Source organism: Vipera ursinii (genome assembly GCF_947247035.1).
Source record: "Vipera ursinii genome assembly, chromosome: Z".
NCBI classification, from domain to species: domain Eukaryota; kingdom Metazoa; phylum Chordata; class Lepidosauria; order Squamata; family Viperidae; genus Vipera; species Vipera ursinii.
The window spans coordinates 11,902,622-11,924,960 of NC_139517.1; the positions used below are offsets into that span (position 1 = coordinate 11,902,622).

Here is a 22,339-nt window from a genome sequence, read left to right on the forward strand (position 1 = left end):
GGCAGCTCTTTATCAAACCAATTGCAAAACATGCACATGGGTCTTTATCAAAGGGGCAGCCGCAGTGGTAGCTGATTTCCTGCTGAACAGGAAGTAGTGCAGCTGAATCCTCTGGTCTTCAGCTGTTCATCTCTTCAGGAATGCTCAGATGTTTCCCCTTAAGAGTTCTGCTTCCTTAGAATAAGGAGCCGCACGGATCCACCTCTTGTTTTTTTGGGAGCAAAGTAGCTGGGGGAGAAGATGGGAGAGAAATTTTCGCCATCATGGATTCTACCGCTGTTTTATTGGAGAAGAAAAAACATATCTTCAGGATGTGCTTGTAGGAAGCTGGGAGAGGGAATCAAAGCAGAATTAGACATACAGGAAGCCCAGTTGACATTCCCAGGAACTGTTTCTCAACCTTGGCAACTTTTTAAAGATGCATGGACTTCAACTCCCAGAATTCCTCAGCCAGCATGGCAGGGTGGATTCTTCAATTCTGGGAGTTGGAAGTCCCCGCATCTTAAAAGTTGCCGAGGTTGAAGAAGCACAGTGCTAGATCATGCAAGCAGTGATGATGAGTATGTCTCAGAGGAGAAGACAGTGCAGGGAAGTTGGCTGGGAATACTGCTATAATTCTTTGAAGCACAGCGGCCGCTAAACACTCAACACCTTTTATCAAGCAATGCTTCACTTTCCGGTTAAAACATGAATTAATTTAGCCTTAACTAGGCCAGCTCAATTACTTGTACATCTCAGAGCTTGGCTTTTAAAAATGCTTTGGAAACCAGCTTAGTTTACATCAGCCTTAGTTAGCTTGGCATCTTCTGAATGCACTGGAACACAGCTTCCCTAACTCTACTCCAACGCACCTGAGGGGCAAAGGTGGTTTAGATCTTAACCATGCAGGGCTAGACTTTTTACACTTGTGAATGGTACACACTTAAGAGCTTGGTACACGCTTTATCATGTATTCTCGGACTCATTTCTATAAGTGGAGGAGGGCAGGTGCCAATTGGGGGCATGTTTATTTTTAAAATAAAATGTTTTTAAAGAAAAAAAAAGGAAGTTTGTCTAAGTCAAGTTACCAAAATATGCTGAAATTAAATAATAAATAGATCACTCCCAGAGTTAATTAGACTGCGTATATCATGACTTCCCCAACAGGTATCCCTGCATTTAGAAAGGTAGCCCATCAAAGGGCTCTTTAGTCTTAACTTTTGCACTAACATCTTCCACATGCTCAGACTTTATTATGTGGGATCGTGTACAGGAAGATTCACCCAAGGGGACATGGAGCTGGAACAGCTCAACCTGGATTGGATGTCATCTCCTTTATCTGCCGCTCTTGTAGACATACTCAAAATATTTTATTGTTGATGGTTATGCTGCATCTGGGGTGCAAGGGTGGGATGCAAACTTACCCTAATCAGGAAAAAAAAAGAAAAACCCAGATCAGATTCCTAAGGGACTTTTCCTGATGCAGGCACCCTAAAGACAGGTGGTCTCTCCTAACGGATGGTTGCTGAAATAGCATCTTGGACCAACTGAACTCTCACCTGCCCTGTTTAGGGAAAAGATGGTGTAGCAGAACAGAGGATATTCAGAATTTGAGAGAGGGATCTGTGAAAGAGATCTCGGAGTCCTAGTGGACAATCACTTCAATATGAGCCAGCCGTGTGCTGCAGCTGCCAAAAAAGCCAACACAGTGCTAGGCTGCATTAACAGAGAGATAGAATCAAGATCACGTGAAGTACTAATACCACTTTACAATGCTTTGGTAAGGCCACACCTGGAATACTGCATCCAATTTTGGTCACCACGATGTAAAAATGATGTCAAGACTCTAGAAAGGGTACAGAGAAGAGCAACAAAGATGATTGGGGGACTGGAGGCTAAAACATATAGGGAACGAACGGTTGCTGGAATTGGGTATGTGTAGTTTAAAGAAGAGAAGGGCGAGGGGTGACATGATAGCAGTGTTCCAATATCTCAGGGGCTACCACAAAGAAGAGGGAGTCAAGCTATTCTCCAAAGCACCTGAAAGCAGGACAAGAAGCAACGGATGGAAACTAGTCAAGGAGAGAAGCAACCTAGAACTAAGGAGAAACTTCCTGACAGTTAGAACAATTAACCAGTGGAACAACCTGCCTCCAGAGGTGGTGAATGCTCCAACACTGGAGGTTTTTAAGAAGAGACTGGACAGCCATTTGCCTGAAATGGTATAGGGTTTCCTGCCTGAGCAGGGGGTTGGACTAGATGACCTCCAAGGTCCCAACTTTATTTATTATTATTATTATTATTATTATTATTATTATTATTATTATTATTATTATTAATTTGTGGGTTCTGCTCTGCTGTTCAAAGTTTTTAGGCAATTATATCAGAGATTGTTCTTGATCTTGCCAGATCTCTCCTTGACTTCAACAGTTCCATATAATTTTCATTTAATGTTTCCCACAATTCAAATACTAACTGAAAGATGAGAGAGAGGAGGGAAAGGGAAAGGAATATTTCTCCTTACTTTGTCAGAAGAAATGATCTGCATTTTCCAGTTCTTAAGGCAGCTGTTTAGGGGGGGGCATGGTTATTGAAACCAGACAGTCTGATTACAGTCCAAAAGGTTAGAAGGGTTAGAATTGTTCATCTGTGGAATTAACTTTGCTCAGCTAATTTTAGGCCTAATAAATCAATCACCTTTTTACTGTAGGGAGAAAAAAATAGCAGTCAATCAACTGGAAGGATATCCAATTTTTTGCATATATTTTGAATCCATTAAAAACTGCACATAAAGAGTAAGCCTCATTCGAATTAGCAGAAAGCTGTCACATATAACTTACGGTAATACCTTAAAAAGGCAGTGTTATCTTGCATTTATTTAGGAATTCATTGAGACATACAATTTGACCAGGGTTGCAGAAACTACCGCTTTATCATATATAAATGCAGGTTGTACACAGTTGATCTTGCTGATCTCCAGAGTTAACTGGATCACTAGAGTTTCGACATGGTTAGGGATGTCTAAAAAGCATCCTGGAAGAAAGCAAAAGGATGACATATCCTTACTGTTGCCAAGAAAATAATGACAGTGTACAGGCCAGGAATCAAGCTTCATGTCAACAAGACATTTTTTAAAACTATACACATCTCTGGTTGCTATTCCCTAACATTTTGTAAAAACGAAGTTTGCTGTGGCAATCAATTCTGCTCTAGGGATCTTGGCATAGCTATGCGTCAGTCCCACTAAATAGATTAGACCAGGAAATAAAATTCCATAGAAAGGCTAAAACTATCTTTACTGAGATTGGCTATAATAATAATCTTCCAAGTCTATGTTATATCACCTCCTTCTTCTTAGCCTTCAGTGAATAAGGATGGCATCTGCCTGAGCTATTGCCAAATGTTATATCAATGTTTTGGACTTAAAGGGGTATTTTAATCCATTTTGTTTATTTTATTTATTTATTTATTTTATTGGATTTATATACCACCCTTCTCCCGAAGGACTCAGGGCGGTGTACAGGCAGTTAAAACACAATATACAAGGTTAAAAATAAATTAAATTAAATTAGCCCCAACAAGTAAATCACATTTAAAATCCCAAACCCTCAGTCCAGGCCAGCAAGCTCAAATAACCAAGTTTTCAGGTTGTGGCGAAAGGAGCAAAGGTCGGGAGCCATCCGGAGCTCAACAGGGAGCTGGTTCCAGAGGGCAGGCACGCCCACAGAGAATGTTCTCCCCCTGGGGGCCGCCAGCCGGCACTCCCTGACCAACGGCACCCTGAGGAGGCCCTCTCTGTGGGAGCGCACAGGACGATGGGAAGTTGACGCCAGCAGAAGGTGCTCCTGTAAATAATCTGGACCCATGCCATTTAGGGCTTTATAGGTCATCACCAGCACCTTGAATCTCACCCGGAGGGCAACTGGAAGCCAATGCAGCTCGCGGAGCAGAGGTGTTACATGGGAGTATCAGGAGACCCCCATCACAACTCGCGCGGCCGCATTCTGCACCAGTTGGAGCCTCCAAGTGGTCCTTAAGGGCAGCCCCATGTAGAGAGCATTGCAGTAGTCTATCCGAGAGGTCACGAGCGCATGAGTGACTGTACGTAGGGCATCTCGGTCCAAATAGAGCCGCAACTGGCGCACCAGGCGAACCTGGGCAAAAGCCCTCCTGGTCACAGCTCCTATATGATCTTCTAAACTGAGCTGTGAATCAAGGAGGATGCCCAAGTTGCGAGCCCTATCTTCGGGGGGGGTAACACCTCACCCCCCCATAGTTAAAGATGGAATAAACTGGGTAACCCGAGATGCCGGTATGTACAGCCACTCGGTCTTGTCGGGATTAAGACAAAGCCTGTTCCTCCCCATCCAAACCCCTACCCCCTCCAGGCAACGGGACATCACGGCAAGGGCATTACCGGGTTGATTTGGGGTGGAAATAAAAAGTTGGGTATCATCATTGGGTGATGGGTGAGATCATTCGTGGTTTTGGGGTGGGGTATCATCAGTATGCTGATGATACCCCACCCCAAAACCACGAATGATCTCACCCAGCGGCTTCATATAGATGTTGAACAGGAGGGGCGAGAGGACCGACCCCTGAGGGACTCCACAAACGAGAGGCCTCGAGGCCGACCTCTGCCCCCCTGCCAACACTGACTGCGAACAACCCAGGAGGTAGGAGGAGAACCACTGTAAAACAGTGCCACCCACTCCCAACCCCCTGCCCATTTATGTTAAAGTCATCTTCCTTACTGTCTGTCAACAGGCTGGGCCTGTTTGCTGTGGCTTCAAATCACTGCTGCTTGTAAGATATTTATTTGGCCTTCAATGGGGAAAGACCTTGTAATTTACATTCAAGAGACAGACAGAGAAGTTTTACATGTCCATTCTCACACCCTTTGGTCTAAGTGTGGCATGTATGAAGCCTAGCCAATGCAGAATAAGGTAATAAACGTTACACTTGAAATTCCAGAAGTACCTAAATTGTACTCTGCTTGAAATCAATCAGGGCAAGAATCAAACTAGCATTAGGAAGAACCAGAAACTCAGCAGGCTGTGTTGAAGACTTCAAACCATTATTTCACTCAGCATAATCTATTTTAAAGGGTTCTTGTAATTATGGAACAGGTTGCCCATGTATAACTGGCCATCCTTTCTAAGGCTATATTACATACGAAACAAAATCATACGGCTAATGCAACTGCAAATGTGGCTTTGAGAACTACAGAAATAAGGCACTAGATAAAAGGGGACAATTTCTGAGAAGAGATGGAAGCCAAAACCAGAAAAAAACCATCCTATTTCTGCTTATGTGTCAATCATGTCTTTTTAAGGATCATCCAGTGGCTAAATTTTAAGACTTTAATAGTATTGCCATCTAGTGGAGAAAAATAATAGTGTTGTTCTACCTACATTCCACATTTCAAAGCAAAGCAGCTTTTAAGGAAGCAAGTCATACGGGTAGTATGTTGAAATCAGATGTCTGCTTTCACTGTATGAACGTGGACACAGGTTTTTAACACACACTCACATACAAACACACACAATTATTCTGGCTCAAATGTTAAAAATATTGTTACATTTGTAACCTGATAATGTGAATAGTGGGTCCTTAACTATAATCCCAATTTATATCCCCTTTGGATAAGAAAACAAGAATGAGATGGCAAATAGTCCTTTAGGCACCACATCAAAGGAATTTCAAGGTTAAAAAATTGATACATGGTGAAAAATGGGTTTATTATTCTAAATTTTAGAATTTTGCTGTTTACCACCATTTACAACTAAATATACTTAGATGTGAAGCCATTTAAAGAGAAAAAGTTTAAAAAAATACTTTTAAAATTTAAAAAGCTACTGCATTGAAATAATTATCCCCCAAAGTTATGAAGTTTACTAACTTTACAGTTTAGGTAGGTGTCAAAGCAATGTTAACCAGGTTTTTCTGAGTGATCAAAAGTTCCAGGGCTGTAAAATTTATTCATGTTTGCTTCCCTTTTTTTGAAAGAAATAACCCAAGCCTTATTTTATTTACTTTATGTATTTATTAAATGTATATACCACCCACTGTCCAAAGTTACTTGTTAGTTTAATAACAATAAGAAGCTCAACAGAGGTAAAATACTGCTTTAGTATTTCCAAAGTAATCAATAATTTATTTTTTTATTCATCATATTTTTACACTATCCATCTCACCTAAGTGACTCTAGGTAGCTTACAATAAAAAAACTCTGTTCAGCTTTAGGAAACTAATTTAATTTCAGTCTGTCCTTTACTCACTCACCTTTTCTCTTAAACCACTCTCCATTTTTTCCCCTTTTATACAAAAACACTCATTTCCATTGTGGCCTGTCCTCTGATTTGCTAATACTTTACTGGAATTTCTTCATATATTTCAGTACAATGAACAACTGCTTAACCAATTTAATTCCCATGCCTTATAAGCCATCAACAGAATTTTGTTTGTTCACAAAAGTATTTCTTATTCATAGCCTGATTTTCCTTCAAGAGCTCAAATAACAAGCATAAACACTCCTACCTATCTCCTGCTTTATCCCCATGGCAATGACCTTGTGGCATAAATCAGGCTTAGTGTCTGGCTCCAAATCACCCAGCAAACCTCTATGGTGAGGGGGAATTCATACCCAGATCTTCTAGTTCAGTGTTTCTCATCCTCAGCAACTTTAAGATGTGCAACTTCAACTCCCAGAATCCCCCAATCCACCCATTTTAAAGTTGCTGAGATTGAGAAACATTGTTCTAGATCACAGGTGTCAAACTTTATTGCATCACATGATGTATCATGACATATCACGTTTTTTGCCTTTGCAGATATGGGGTGGGCGTGGCCTGCATTTGATGTATCCGGCCCGCAGGCCACCAGTTTGACACCCCTGTTCTAGATCCTAGTCTTTAATCAAAATTCCACACCATCCTCCACACTATACAACCCTCCACACTACTTGGAGAAAGAATAATGAAATGCAATAACTTATCAGAAAAGTAACTTTAGGTATGCGTATTGAGCAATAAAATACTTATATATTTAAACCAATGTTAACAATAAGGACTAATATAAAAATCTAACCACCATCACCTTACAGAGACTGTTATGTTAAAAATACTATTATAATAAGCATTGAATATCATTTTTCAGGAAAGCATAACCTATTGTTAAATTTATTACCTCCTATATTTATTATGATGCACTTTACTTTATAAAATACATCTAGTGCAGATTTCAACAGGCTGCTTGGGCATTAATTACAAGGAATATCTGGGAATTTTCTGTTAGTTCCAGAAAAATCATGGAAATGAGTCACGAAATGAAGCAGTGATCATCATCTCTGGCTTTACCTTGAGCTTTCCCAGTGCCGTTATTTCTAGAGCCGGTAAAGCTTCAAAAAGTTTCACTAACAGGTCAAATTCTGAATGCATTACTGACATTCTACTAGAAAGCAGGACAAGAAGCAACGGATGGAAACTAGTCAAGGAGAGAAGCAAGCTAGAACTAAGGAGAAACTTCCTGACAGTTAACCAGTGGAACAACTGGCCTCCAGAAGTTGTGAATGCTCCAACACTGGAAGAGACTGGGCAGCCATTTATTTATTTATTTATTTATTTGATTTGTATACCGCCCTTCTCCCTAAGGACTCAGGGCGGTGAACAGTGACATAAATAACAGAATGGACAAATGCCTGAAATGGTATAGGGTTTCCTGCCTGAGTAGGGGGTTGGACTAGATGACCTCCAAGGTCCCTTCCAACTTCTTCTTCTTCTTCTTCTTCTTATTATTATTATTATTATTATTATTATTAATGGGATGATTAACCTTTTCTAATGTTAACCATGGGATGGATTTCTGCTTGTCCCGCACCTGTTGAGAATACAGCGCCTCCTGAATTTGTTAGTCTTCAAGGTACATTTTTGGCATGTGGGGGGGGAGGATGCATGCATATTTGACTGGACTGCAATACTTTTTTTCAACTGCATGTCCCCCCCCCCATCCCAAAGAAAACTTCAGGGAGCCAATTGATTTTTATGTAATAATACCAGAGAGAAACAGTTGCGTTCTTCCCTGCTGGATTCCCCAGTGGAAGCTGAGGCCCACGCACCTGTGTTGAAAAACTACTATTCTGCCACACGGCGAAGAAAAAGCTAAAAAGTTTCAAAGTCTGTCCCTCTCGACTTGGGGGCCTGAGCAGATCCTACGGTCTCCGAACTGCCCTATAGGTTAAGCCAGGCGTCCCCTCCGTCTTAAGTTTCTCTTCTGGGACTCAAAATCCCCGAGGTTTCCATTTTTTAGCTGGAAGTGGATGAGCCAAAGCGGCTTTGGAGGGACTCGAGTCTCCATTTTGGCTTCATTCCCCGCGGCAAAAGGAGCGCCGGCTTTTCACCTCTGAGGCGAAAGCGTCGCCGGTCCCGTTAGAAGGAGCGGCGGCTTTCCTCAGGCAGATTCGCCCCTCGCGCTTTCGTCCTCCAGCGAATCCAAGCGAAACATTTCGAGCGGGGCCCCCTCTCGCCCACAAGGCGTCACGACACCCGGGCGCGCCGCCAAGTCCCCGAAACGACGCGCCTTTTTTTCCCTGTCAGCCTGGGAAGAATCTGCGAGGACGGAAGCGCCGACTGGCTTCCCTTCACAAAGGGCTCCGGCGGACATTTCGGAACGGCCGATTCGCCCCGAGGTAGCGCTCCGCGGGAAGGCTAGGAAAACTTCCAAAGCGCCTCCGAGTGCCCGAAAAGCCTCCGGAGAAACGGGGCAGCGTGCTCGGAGGGGTCGCGGTGGGAAGCGGATTTTTTTTCTCGCCCCCCGCCCCCCCCCCGCTCTCGCTCGCGTCGAAAGTACCGATTCGAGGAACAACAGGAGATCCGCCCGGTCTTGCGCGGGAGGCGGGGTTCGTGAGGGAGTGCGGCGGGGGAGGGGGGGGAGAGGAAAAAAAAAAAAAGGAGCGCGAGTCTCGCGAGCTCTGACGCGGGACGCTCTCTCCTGTGTGCGTTGGCCCCGCCCCCTGGTCCCTGTCGGTGGCGGTGGAAGCGGCGGCTTGTCACCCTTTTTCCCCCCTTCCCTCTTTTCTTCTCTCCCCCCTCCCCTCGTCCTTCCCTCACAGGGCGCGAGGCGGAAAGGCAAGACGAGCGACGAGAGCGCGAAGCGCCGCGGGGGCGCCAGGCCGAACCGGAGGAGGAGGAGGAGGAGGGGGCCGCGCGCGCGCCCCCCCTTCAGCGGAGGAGAGGGGGGGGAGGAGCGGGTAGGAGCAGGTGACGCGCGCGCGGGGGGGGGGGAAGGACAAGGGGGGGGCGCAGCGCGAGACACCCCCCCCTCCACCCAATGGGAGACGCAGCGGCGCGCGGCTGAGTGACGGCTGTGCTGGGTGCGGGGGGGGGGGCCGCGCACGGAGGAGCGAGCGCGCATCTGGTGGGCGGGGCCGGGGATACCTGATGGGGAGGGGAAGACCCTGAGGGGGGGTGGGGGAGAGGAAGAGGAGGAATGGGGGGGGGAGTTGGAAATGGGAAGGTGTAATTTTTTTTGGGGGGGTGGGGAGGGGGAGGAACAGCCGACACGGGGTCCAGGGAGGAGGAGGAGGTGCAGAAGAAGAGAAAGGGCCCCTCAGGGGTGATGGCGGGGCAGGACCGGGTCCCGGGTGAGGGGTGGTGAGAGAGAGAGAGAGAGGCGGGATCGGTTTTCCCTCAGAGAGAGAGAGAGAGAGAGAGAAAATCGTTCTCACGTGCACCGAAAGGTAGCGTTTCTCAGGTCTCCCGAACGAGGGAAGCTTGGGAGAGAGCTTTGTTGTGGAAGTTGGCTACCTTTCTTAAGAATGGGATGCTGTCGTGTAGACCAGCGTTTCCCAACCTTAGGAACTTGAAGATGCGTGGACTTCAACTCCCAGAATTCCCCAGCCAGCTATAGCTGGCTGGGGAATTCTGGGAGTTGAAGTCCACGCATCTTCAAGTTCCTAAGGTTGGGAAACGCTGGTGTAGACGATTTCTGGTGAGGAGAGAAGCGGGGTGCGTGTGTGTGTGTGTGTGTGTGTGTGTGTGTGTGTGAGACAGAAAAGGGGAGCTTTGGCACGAAAAGCTGTGAGGAGCCATTTGGTCAGAGGGGGGGAAGGGGACGATTTTGAGGATTGTACCTCAGGGTTGAGCCATGCCTCTCCAGTCAGCCCCACCACCCACCCACCCAGGCACACACCACCACCCCCTTCGGCAAGTCTTAATTTATTTGTATTTATTTTATTTATTTTAATCCCATTTATATCCCGCCCTCCTCCGAAGACTCAGGGCGGCTTACAATCTAAGAAGCACAAATCAATGTGCTTAGCAATAGCCTTCATTCTATGTATATGCCTGCTTATTAGGGCTTTCACACACACACACCCCCAAGCAGCATTATTACAAAGTCAGCTTATTGCCCCCAACAATCTGGGTCCTCATTTACCCCTCTTCGTACAGTTTGTGCCAACTGTTTAAACTTGAGTGTCAGGTGTATAAGGGAGGGTGGGGTGGTGGGGAAGCTAGGTATTTCGAAGAGCGAGGATGAGGTGAGAGCTGTCTCTTGTGGCCTGGGGGGGGGGGAACTCAGCAATATTAGCAGGATCCGCAATACTAGTGGGAGAACAATATTTATTTATTTGATTTATTTTAATTTTAGATTGGGTTTTTAAATTTTGCCTTGTAAACCGCCCTGAGTCCTTTGGGAATAGGGCGGTATATAAACCGAACAAATAAATAAATAAATAAATAAATAAATAAATAAATAAATATTCTACACTACAGAGACAGGACACTGGGAATCAAAGATGAGGGTGGAGAAGGGAATAAACGGGGAGTTGTGGAGATATTGGGAGGTGAAGCAGAAAGAGATGGTATCTTCCTTGTGGAGATGGGGAAATTATCGAAGAGAATTAATTATTTGAGACGGGCAGGAAATTGGAAACGCCGCTTTTCTGTAAGATAGGGATCAAGAAATTAGACCTGTTGTTAGCAAACACATAGATTGAGGGTCTTAACTAAAGAAATAGGGAAGAAATACTTGAGACAGAAACATTATAGACTAAGGAACTGAAAGGAAGGCAAACCTTTGTCAATAAGGCCTTGTGGGCTTAGAGAATATTATGTTTATGCTATTTATTATTCCCTTGGCAAAAGAACAGAACTGTGGGAATTTTCCCCACAGGAAATTTTATAACATAGCTTAGTTTATTGTTTATGGGTTTAGTTTGCTCCATTTTGTTTGATTATAAATAATATTGTTCAATTTTTAATTATTTGAATATTTCGGTTAATTTATTTTTTTTCTTGTAACCTAAATTTCTTCATACGGAAGTGGCCATCTCCAAAAGTTCAAATTTGAGTCCTCATATCTAGATTTAATCCATCATCAGAATTTTTGCATATAAAATCAGAATGCTAAAATACTACATCCTGAAAATATTTCAGAATTCAAGTTTGAATCCCTCATGAGAATGTCATGTTGCTTGCTTTTTAAAACACTTTTCTGCTTTCTTCCTAGTCTCTTAGATATTCTGTTTCAAATTATGGATTGAATCAACTCTTACCTGGTTTTATTGAGAAGGAGAAAAAAAAATAGTTGTATAGCTATACGTTGAAATTTACCAGTAGTTTGACCACAGAAGAGATCATCTACAACAGGTTTAAGTTTATTCCTTTCTTTTACTGTGATATAATGTCTGTGTATTCTGAGATATGTATGCTTGTCCTAATGCAATTAGCAGAGTAGAATGTAAGTTACAAGGGTTTCCAAGATTGCATTTCTACTTAAAATTAATTCAATATTTTCATCTGGCAGATTATGAATACGTTGACACAAAAGTTTGATTTAGGGTCAAATGAAAATGAAATAGATTAAAACATAGGGATGCTTTTTTAAAAAATATATGATAATTTTATAATATTGTAGCATATATTGCTACGAGGTTTTTCCCAACAGATTTTGGTCAGGCATCTGTCTACATTACTTCAGTTCCAGAATGGTTTGAAGCAGAGATGGATATCTGCATAGAGGAGATATCCCATTTCTAAATACTTCCACAAGGCAATGTTATATTTTTTAAAGAAAGTTTTCTGATTTTCAAGAACTTTTTGGCATCAGCTTATTTTTCTTTGTTACTTCATATAACAAAGATCCCATCTTACTTTGATCCTTTTTCAATTTCTGAGATTGCACATCGTTTGCTAACCAAATATTTCTTCATAATCATTAGAAATAGAGGTTTGCTTTTCTTTTCAGAAAAAGATAAGTAGAAAAACTCTGAATGTTCTTGTTTAAATGCTTTTAAGCAAATTTCTATGTGCTACATTTTGCAGAATCACTCTGCCTACAAACAAGTAAGACTACAGAATCACGAGTCCAGGCAGTTCTGTTCGAAGTATATTCAATTACATTAGCTTTGTACTGTAGGCTAGAAGCCTTGATTAATATTTATTTATTTATTTATTATTTATTAATTTAATTTATATACCGCCCTTCTCTCAAGAGACTCAGGGCGGTGAACAGGGCAATACATAAAAGTTAAATACAAAAATATAAATATGCCCACTGGTTCCTTGAAAATGACCCCATCTTTTAGTGGTTTGTTCTAGTCCAAAGTATTGTATATCTTGCATTGAGACAATTATGGTAAACTGACCATAGAATGATAGACAATGAATATCAAAGTAGGACTTGACATTTAGTAGCACTATTCAAGGAAAGAGTGAGCAGGTACATAAACCAGGCCTTCTAACTTAGGATGTCTTGTGAACACAGCAGTTGGAGTTCAGCTATTTTCAAAATCAACTTTGCACAGTCAGATACTTTGGCATAAGCCACTGAGCCTTCTGAATTCAGTAAGTAGCACTGGGAATGTCAAACAGATCTTGAAATAGATGCAGGAGAAATTTTGTGAGCAGACTGTTTCATGGTGCTTAATATTAAAACTTCTGGTTCCTTTATGTACAGAAAGATATCCTTAGATGGCGATTCTGAGTATGAAAGTTTCAGAGGTGGATGGCAGTAGAATTTCTCATTGAAATTAACTTCTGCTGGAAATAGACACATGATTTAATATATTCCTTTGATTCCATGTGCATCTTGCAGTGTAAATGAGTCAGAATGGATCAGGAAGGTGGGGGTGACTTCCAGAAAACCCCTAACTTCCAGTGGAGAAACTACAAGCTCATCGTTGATCCTATGCTTAAGGATGGCCCGCACAAGATCTACCGCTATGACGGAGTGCATTTCAGCACTAATGTAAGTGGACAGTGTTGGGTTTTTTATTTTTTTTTCCAAATTGTAAAGCATGTGAGTCACTGCTGCTGAGGATGGATGATCTAATGTTTGGCAATATCTCTAGGTCTTCTTTTATATCTTTTCTAGATTCTAATATTGCTTCTCCTGTTTTCTTCGTGCACTGTATTTTGCTGAGTGTTAACATTTTAGTTTGCTTTCCATCTCTTAGATGAGAGTAGATCCAGTGTAGTGTGTCACAAATCTTTGAATGAGTCAGCTTTGTGCTGATCCTTGTCCAGCTTTTTCATGACTGCCACAGACTCCCCATTCAATACCTGCTCTTTTTCTGTGTGTGTCATTATAGTTTTAGATTATGTAAATTAGCTAATGCAAAAACCTGAGTGATTTCCATCGTTTTCAAAAGGGCCATTGCCAAAGATTCTAATATTTCCTTCTGTCATATTGAGGTTGGCTTTTAGGAACATCATCTAGGCTCCACCACTTGCCAATTTTGATAATGTTTTGCACTGTCTAGCGTGCGCTAGATTTCTTCTGTGAAATCTGGCTAGTGGACCTTGTGGGTTGTCTCTGATATAGAAACCTGTGGTTCGCCTGAACCTGTTGATGGTCTAGGAATCAAAAAATGGTGGTGATTTTAGTGAGTGGATTTAGTCTAGGCTTTTGCTTAAATCTCATAGTTGCCAGTGATTTTCTTAGTGTGCTTAAGCATTTAACTCTACTGAAATCAACAGGAGTTTAATTTACTTTTCTAACACATGTTGATCATAAGTTTTTCTGTATTAGACTATGAAGGCAAAAATTCCAAGAATGTTTCTTAGAAAGTTAGTTTCTTACGATTAAGGCTTGTGAAACAGTGCTGGTATAATACTGAAAGCATAAAGTTCTCTATAATTTCCAATCCTGTTTTTTCATATTCTCTGTACTGTGTAACAGCAAATGGAGAAGTTCAGGACAACCATATTTTCCTTTCTAATTAAAGCAAGAGACAGGCCCCAAGTTCCATAAATAAGATTCTGTTAGTTTTTAAGGTCCCAATCAATTCTTAATAAGAGCCATCATAAAAGAGAAATGGCTTCCTTTGAAGATATTCTTAGAAATGGGAACAGGCCTTGAAGCACTGTGAAAATCACAGTCCTTGTTTCTTAGTTGCTAATCATACTTACATATTTTCTCTTTTACACACTAAGCCAGGGGTGTCAAATTTGCAACGTCGCATGACGTGTCGCGATGTATTGCGACTTTTTTGCCATTGCGGCAATGGGGTGGATGCGGTTTCGCTATGATGTATCCAGCCCTTGGGCCGGCAGTTTGACATCCCTGCACTAAGCCATCCATGGTAAAATTATGTGTTGATGCTTAACATTGTCTTCTTCAACATGCTGTTCTTCCAATTTCCTGAAAAGAAAATATTTTGAAATCCCACTGAAATATAAAGTATATTCCACTGTAATCTGTATCAAGCTGAGTTATGCGAATGTTTTCAGTCAAAATATTTGCATCATGAAACCTATTTAAATATCTGAATTCCAGTGACATCTTACTATGTAGTTCCCAGTAGTTCAGGTTGTGAAATAAAGACTATCACAGTCTATTTTAAGGTCAGTATGGTTTGTTCTGAAATACATAGTGTATCCTGGTGTAGGATTGGAATGTTTAAATTATGCTTGATTTGTGGGGAAAGTGTTATTGAGAAGAATCCAGAAATAAATTTATCTAATAGTTAATGTAATTGGATAGAGGTGTGTGAAATGCTTTGAGCCCAACATTTCATGAAATGGCTTATGTTAAGCACTATGGAAATGTTTTAACTCTGGAAGCTCAAAATACTTCTAAAAAGCAACAAACTATATTGCACTCAGCACAGGACATTTCACAATTTGTGGTTGAAACATTTTGCATATCCCTATAATTGGAACACTCCTTTTTCTAAATTTTATTTCTTTTTTCCCCCCTTCTAATATACTGTTTTTGAAATTTGAATGAACTTATTTTCTGATAACTCAGCTTTAGATGCTTTGTCTTGATTTTGCCTAAATGCTTTTTTTTTAAATATTCTACTTCTGGATTAGGCAGATGATAATATGAATATAGAGTCATGTAAATCACATACACCTTTAATTTTTCTTAAATTCTTAATGCCAATTTTAGCTTTAGCACTGTAGAGCACAAACAAGTTCAAAAGAACTCCAAAAAAAAAGAGTCCACATTCTGTCATTCAGAGGGAGATCAAGCTACGATCTCCTTGAAATAAGATACGACTTGAAGTGGAATGAATCTTTTCTAATATTTATTTCTTCCCTTCCTGTACAGAATGTCAGTTTCACATTCATTATAGCCGGTGAGGTTTTGCTTTATTAAACGCTGCTTTGCCTGGGCATGCCCCTAAGCAGCAGAACTAATAGTGACAAAATCATTTCAAAGACATTGAGATCCTGCAAAGGAAATCACCCGACCGTGATTTTTAAATCTTTTCCCCCCCCCCCAAGGTTTGTATTAGTGCCATATAATTCACATTTGTGAGTCCATATATGGGTAATACTTGACTTAGGACCACAATTGTGACCTAAGCTTCCCTTGCCAAGTGATATGGTTGTTAAGTGAGTCATGCTTGATTTTATGACCTTTTTTTTTTGCTGCAAATGATAATTTATTGATATGTTGCCCGTCTCAGAATATGAATCTAGATAATGTACGATAGATATGTTTAGGTTTTAATGGTTTGATGATTTTAATTGTACTTCTGTTTTTAATATACATCTCCCAGAGTCAGATCTGCGCAATGGGCAACTATATTAATTTGATAAAAAATTGAGAAGTACTTAACGCCATTTTGTCAATAAGGCTTTTGAGTCACCGCCGCTTTCTAATCTTTTTCTCAAGGATTCAGGTCATGCTCCTGTAAAGGTTTTGCAAGATCCGAGACATAGGAAATGGTCCAAAACCAGAGATCTTTCTCTTCCTGTCCCAAAGTTTAAGGTAAACTATGCTTACTTCATTATAGATCATTTTTCTCCAGTTCTCTTAAAGCTTCCAGATCAGTTAGCACAAGATCAGTAGCACACCTGTATTACTTGAAAATACATTCTGGGATTTCCTTTGCCTTTCCTCAGGATAAAGAAGGTTGGAAGACAAGAGTAAGTTGATAGAGAAGCTGAGTCCTGTCAGTTTAAACAGTATGCATGTATGTCTACTTCCTTTGACACTGATGCTGAAAAAATAAGATAGTATTCAAGGAGATTGCTACAGATCTTTTATAAAAACTAAAATTCTCACAACTGGGGGGTCAGATTTGAATAGCAAGAACATCAGTAGGGGCTCCCAGGAGAACAGACCATATTGCTGTGTTTTGTTAGACTCTCTGTACTTCTTTTGAGTGCATTTTGGTGAAATATTAGTGGGTAATAAATATGAGCTTCAACTTAAAAAATAAAAAGAAGAAGGAGAGTTTTCCAAAGAAGTGTAGGATACCTTCAAAAGTTGTAAATAAAGGATATTCAAAGAGTGTGTCCGGGTGTATACAAAAGTGTCAGTTTTAGTGGAAATTACTGCCAGGGAAATGGTAATAAATTATCCTTGAAATAATATGATCTGGGATTTAAGTGGAGAAATATCTGCTTCATCTACTTCAAGGACCAGAGATCTGGGCCTAGCTGATCAAAGTTCAGTCCAGCAGAACTCTGATTTCCGAGTCTCTCCTTTATCAGCATTTTTTTTTAAAAAAAAACTTTTGCCAACTGCCAGTTGAATATTTTCTTAATTGTTGGTATGTTAACTTACTAGAGGTTGTTTTTAGCTTCCTCATCCCACCTTGCCTTCTGTCATTGCTGCAGCTAGACGAGTACTATGTGGGCCAGATCCCTCTGAAGGAGGTGACATTTGCCCGGCTGAATGATAACATCAAGGAATCCTTTCTGTGTGAGATGTGCAAAAAATATGGCGACATTGAGGAGATTGAGATTCTGTATAATCCAAAGAACGGCAAGCACCTGGGTCTGGCCAAGGTGCTGTTCACCAGCACGAGGGGGGCGAAGGAGACAGTCAAGAACCTACACAACACTTCAGTCATGGGCAACATCATTCATGCCCAACTTGACATCAAAGGTAATGCTCTTCCTTTAGTCGCCCTCCTAATTCAGCATCGTCTCCCTGATTTTGAACGGCACTTGCTTCCTACCGACTGCTTGTTTTTTGTTCGTACAGGTCAACAGCGTATGAAATATTACGAACTGATTGTGAATGGCTCTTTCACACCTCATACTGTCCCAACTGGAAGTAAAATGCTGAATGAAAAGTTTTCAGCTGACTCGGTAACTTTAGAAACCTATTTGAATCTACCGGATTAGTTCGGTGTCCCTTTGTTTCTTCGGAAGGTCTCCCCTGTCGATTTTCTTCTCTGTTTTAAGATTTGCTTAACTGTTTGATCGCCCGATAAGAGAGAATTTCTTACTAACTTCTGCTTTCTTGATACAGCCCGGATACTTCTCCCTTCTCTTTGCTGAACTGCATTCATTGCCCACCTGCAACTCTACCTGTGTCCCGTAGGCAGATGCTGACGCCTTGCTTTAGGCATGCAGCTCAGTCTTCAGTTTTGCCATGTGTAAATTTTGGTAAATAGATGAGTGGTAGCTGAGCTAAAAAAATACAACCCTGTTATGTGTCATCTAAGACAGAGGCTTACGTATTTGGTAGTTTGGCACAAGCCACTCGGCTTTGCATTGCATGCGACCAGTGAGCTCTGGGCAAGAAGAGATAACAAGTTTTTGTCGACATCGTTCCTTTTACAGTCAGAGTCACGAAGACACCATTCGACCAATTCGTTGTACCCGACTAATGCAATGCCTTCAACGCCTGGCAACGGCACCCCTTGTTCTCAGGACACTCCGTACTCCAGTGGCCGACAAGACACACCTTCTTCCTATGGCCAGTACACACCACAGTCCCAGGGGACTCCGTATACCCCACGGGGAGGAACGCCGTATTCACAGGATTCTGCCTATTCTAGCAGGTAAGGGTTTCTCCCCACCCCCACCCCCTCGTGGCAAGATTTGGGGAAATGATCTTAAATAATATATTAACTTTTCAGAGTAAGTTCATGGGGCGGGGAGGGGCAGAAAGGAAGGGCAGATGCTAATGGGACTGATTCTTTTTCTCTCCAAGGCAAGGGACCCCAGGCTACTCCAGCTACCAGGCAGAGTCATACAAATCCTCTCGGCACGAGAACAGCTTTTCAGACTCGTACTTCCGCCGGCACTATACTTCATCCTCTTCATCTTCTTCATCTTCCTCCACTCACTATCGCAGCAATGACCATCACTACCCCCCTTACAGTCAGCAGTTTGGTGGCGGCGGCGGCAGCAGTAGTGCAGCCACAACCAGTAGTAGCCGATATCAGCGCCTCTCATCCACCTCAGGGCGGTCTTCCTCCTCCTCCTCCTCCTCTCATCGCTCTCATCCAAGAGAGGACTCTGGCTTCCATTCCCGACACAGAGAGCGTTCTCAACGGGATGATTCTACTCTTTCGTCCGCGGTTACCACCACTACTCCTCCCACCTGTGTGGTGGTTGCAGCTTGCTCCTCCTCTGTGACGACGGCAGCAGAAAGCATTCAGTTCCAGAACAGCCATGGCTTTGCCCAGCAGAGCGTGGAGCATTTCCCAGCACCCAGTGTGCTCTACCCATCTTACACAGCCACCCCGGAGCCTTTCTCGGTGCCTGCAGAATCCCACGCTGTGGATCAGGATTATCGGCTGCTCCCCACGGCAGAAACGTTTGCAGCCAACTCCCTGCCTCCCACGGAATTTCTTGCTCAGGAAACTAAAGAGAACGTCAGTCCAGCCGTGACCGTAGCCCTAGGGGTTGATGACCGATCCCATTCGCCTGCTGTGCAGACCTCACCGGCCCGCTCTGGTTCCCCTGCCCCTGAGACCACCAACGAGAGTGTGCCCTTTGCTCAGCACAGCAGCTTGGACTCCCGCATTGAGATGCTGCTAAAGGAGCAGCGGTCCAAGTTTTCTTTTCTCAATTCAGATACGGAAGAGGAAGAGGAAGAGAAAGGGGGCTCAAAGGGAGCAGAGCCACATGGCCCCTGCACCCCGCCACCCCCTCTTCCAGTCAGCTTTGAAGATGTGGTGCCAGCCCTGGATGCGGGAGCAGGAGACGAATCCCCAAAGGCTAATGGGCAAGACAGAGTAAGTTTTCGGGGTTTGGAAACTTTTTGTTTTTGTTTTGCTTAATAGAATTGATACGAGCGGTTCTCTATTGACAGTCTCTGAACAAGCAACCTTCTGGGGCTGAACAGTACCATTCACACAGAGGAATGTTTCAGGGCTAATGTCTAAGGAAGCTTGCTAAAGTACAAGTTTATTAAAAAAAAGTATCTAGGGCAAACCCCTAAATGGGCCTGTGAAAATAGTAAGTTTAGTGCCCAAAGAATATTAGGAGAATAGAATGGAGCAACCTGAAGAAGCTTCTTGGACGAGAAGCGAAACCTCTTCAAAGAAAAGCAAAGTCCAGTTGCCTCTTGAAAAAAAAGCACCTTTGGGACAACCCTGAATCTCCATAGACATTCTGCAATTTTGAACACAAGCCCGCTAGATCGTAATATGCCTAGGTGTACATTTTCCCTGTCTGTCTGTATTGAAAACTTTGTAATTTTAAGTACATACTGAGTTATTTTAATAGTATGTCAGCTTAATTTACATGCCTGTCAGATGGTAATGTGGTTGACCTTGCAGATAATCAATTCTTGGGAACTTTCAAATGGGTTGTTTAGTCAGAGCCTGTTTAGAACTAGAAACCAGGCTAGTAATCTTTCTGTAATCGAGCCCTTTAAAGTTTAGCAGATGTGGCTCTGTTTTTCCTTGATTTTTAAGCTGAGAATATCAGCAACTTTATTAAATTGGGCAGGCGAGGAGAATGCAGGAATGGGGGAGTCCTGCCTAATTAATTCGCTCTGACACTTTCTTGGCTGTTCTCTTCTTAATTAGGCATCTCAGCAGTCATCGGGTGAAGACATGGAAATTTCGGAAGATGAAGCCGAAGCTGAGCCTCCAACTCCTGTGGCGGGGGTGTCCGACCCACATTTTTCCGTGATGCCATCAGTCCTGGGCCACATGCAGTTGGGGGTATCCTCCTTTACCTCCCACCATCATCCAGAAGCACCGCCCTCTTATCCAATCCAGCCTCTCATGTCCGTCTCCCTCCCTCACCTGGCGGGTAAAACCCATTCGCTCTCTAATTTTGGCCAGGTCAGTCCCCGGCACGGCCATCGCCTGTCCGATTTCAGAGGACGAGCCAATGTGGTGGGTGGAGGCCGTGGTGCTCCCCACATCTACGACTTTGTCAACTCCATGGAGCTGATGAACCGGCTTGGCAACCAGTGGGGTGGGATGCCCATGTCTTTCCAGATGCAAACCCAGATGCTGAGCCGCCTTCAACAGCTGCGGCAAAACAAGGGCCAGTACGAGGACCCTTTCTCCTACCACCGGGACGCGGCTTCTTTCTGCGGGCGTCCTCTGTATGGTGCTGGCTACTTGCTGGAGCAGGGCAGTCACCCCTTCCAGCGAGACCAACTTTTCATGCAGCAGCCATCAGCCGTTGGGACCTCAGAGCAGCAGCAGCAGCAGCAACAACAACATTCCTCAGAGCAGCCGCCTCTACCGCCTCCACAGCAGCTGCTTGATTTCCGGACAGCTCCTTGGGGATATCAGGAAGAGGCGGCCCCGCTCCCACCGCTTCCGGAAGATCCACACGCCTGTGTGGTGGACAGTGTCCTTGCCACCCTCATGCAGGAGATGAAGAGCATCATGCAGCGAGACCTCAATCGCAAGATGGTGGAGAATGTGGCTTTCAGCACCTTTGACAAGTGGTGGGAGTGCAAAGAGGAAAAGGCCAAGGTGATTTTGCGGAATGAAAAAAACGTGGGTCACCCCCCCCCCCCCAATCTGAGGCAAATTGGAAGGAAATGGGAGATAGGTTATCTTGTTTGTGTATAGGTAGTCCTCGACTTACAACGGTTCATTTAGTGGCCATTCAGAGTTACAACAGCACTGAAAAAAAGGAACTTATGACCGTTTTTCACACTTACGACTGTTGCAGCATCCCTAATGGGTCACATGATTTGCATTCGGATGCTTGGCAACTGGCTCACATTTATGACGATTGCCCAGTCCTGGGGTCAGTTGATCCCCTTTTGCGACCTTCTGACAAGCAAAGTCAATGGGGAAGCCAGATTCACCTAACAACCAGGTTACTAACTTGTCAACTACAGTGATTCAGTTAAGAACTGTGGCAAGAAATGTTGTAAAGTAGGACAAAGCACATTTCTCGCTTAGCAGCATAAATTATGCTTAATTGTGGTCATTAGTTGAGGGCTACCTGTATTGTCTGTTTGAATAGTTTGGCAGTATTGGGGAATGGATGGATGGATGGATGGATGGATGGATGGATGGATGGATGGATGGATGGGCAGGCGGGCGGGCGGGCAGAAAGACAGACAGACAGATAGCCCAAATAACTGTTCATATGTTTTACAAGTTATTTCTTTAATGATGGGTTTGGGTGTCTAAAATTATGGCTACAACATTACGAAGGAAATCAAAAGAGCAGTGATGGCCTTCAGATGGGAGAGTCCCTCTTCTTGAGCCGTAATATGGTTTATTTGGAAATAGCTTTCTTATGAACATAACAGTCGTGCTTTATTGCAGGAAAGCAGCACTTATGCCCCAATAAGTGAGGATGATAGTAAATAAAACAAATAAATAAATAAATAAATAATTTTATTTGTATACCGTCCTTCTCCTGAAGGACTCAGGGCGGTGAACAGGGCAAACATATAAAAATACAAAATACAAAAATTAAAAAGGAATTAAACAAGATGCCCAAGTTAACAATAAATTAAAATATATTTAAAACCACAATAAAATCCAAACCCACCCCCCATCAGGCCAGGCCGGCTTGTTCGAACAAATAAGTCTTCAGATCGCGCCGGAAGGAGCGAAGGTCGGGTGCCATCCGGAGCTCAACCGGCAAACGGTTCCACAATTCCGGGGCGCCCACAGAGAAGGACCTTCCCCTGGGGGCCACCAGTCGGCATTCTCTGACCGGTGGCACCC

General features: G+C 43.1%; 1 protein-coding gene and 1 long non-coding RNA gene across 3 annotated transcripts in view; one reads left to right on the forward strand and one right to left on the reverse strand.

The window, feature by feature from the left end:
* Positions 1-2: 2 nt before the first annotated feature.
* Positions 3-8,602, reverse strand: LOC310650293. Its single transcript, XR_014494345.1, has 3 exons — positions 8,096-8,602; positions 2,504-2,683; positions 3-228 (listed from the first exon to the last, which is right to left on the reverse strand). It is a non-coding gene; the product is annotated as an uncharacterized lncRNA (long non-coding RNA).
* A 414-nt stretch (positions 8,603-9,016) lies between these two features.
* SETD1A (SET domain containing 1A, histone lysine methyltransferase) overlaps positions 9,017-22,339 on the forward strand; it is a 31,046-nt gene continuing 17,723 nt past the window's right edge. For both annotated transcript variants that reach the window (XR_014494235.1, XM_083377849.1), the window contains exons 1-9: positions 9,017-9,226; positions 11,488-11,627; positions 13,075-13,227; positions 16,108-16,203; positions 17,058-17,328; positions 17,428-17,534; positions 18,012-18,232; positions 18,385-19,414; positions 20,213-21,121. Coding sequence is in view for 1 of the 2 variants with exons in the window: in XM_083377849.1 (XP_083233975.1) it covers positions 13,090-13,227; positions 16,108-16,203; positions 17,058-17,328; positions 17,428-17,534; positions 18,012-18,232; positions 18,385-19,414; positions 20,213-21,121 (2,772 nt within the window). In the remaining variant the exon portion in view is untranslated. The remainder of the gene's footprint in view (positions 9,227-11,487; positions 11,628-13,074; positions 13,228-16,107; positions 16,204-17,057; positions 17,329-17,427; positions 17,535-18,011; positions 18,233-18,384; positions 19,415-20,212; positions 21,122-22,339) is intronic.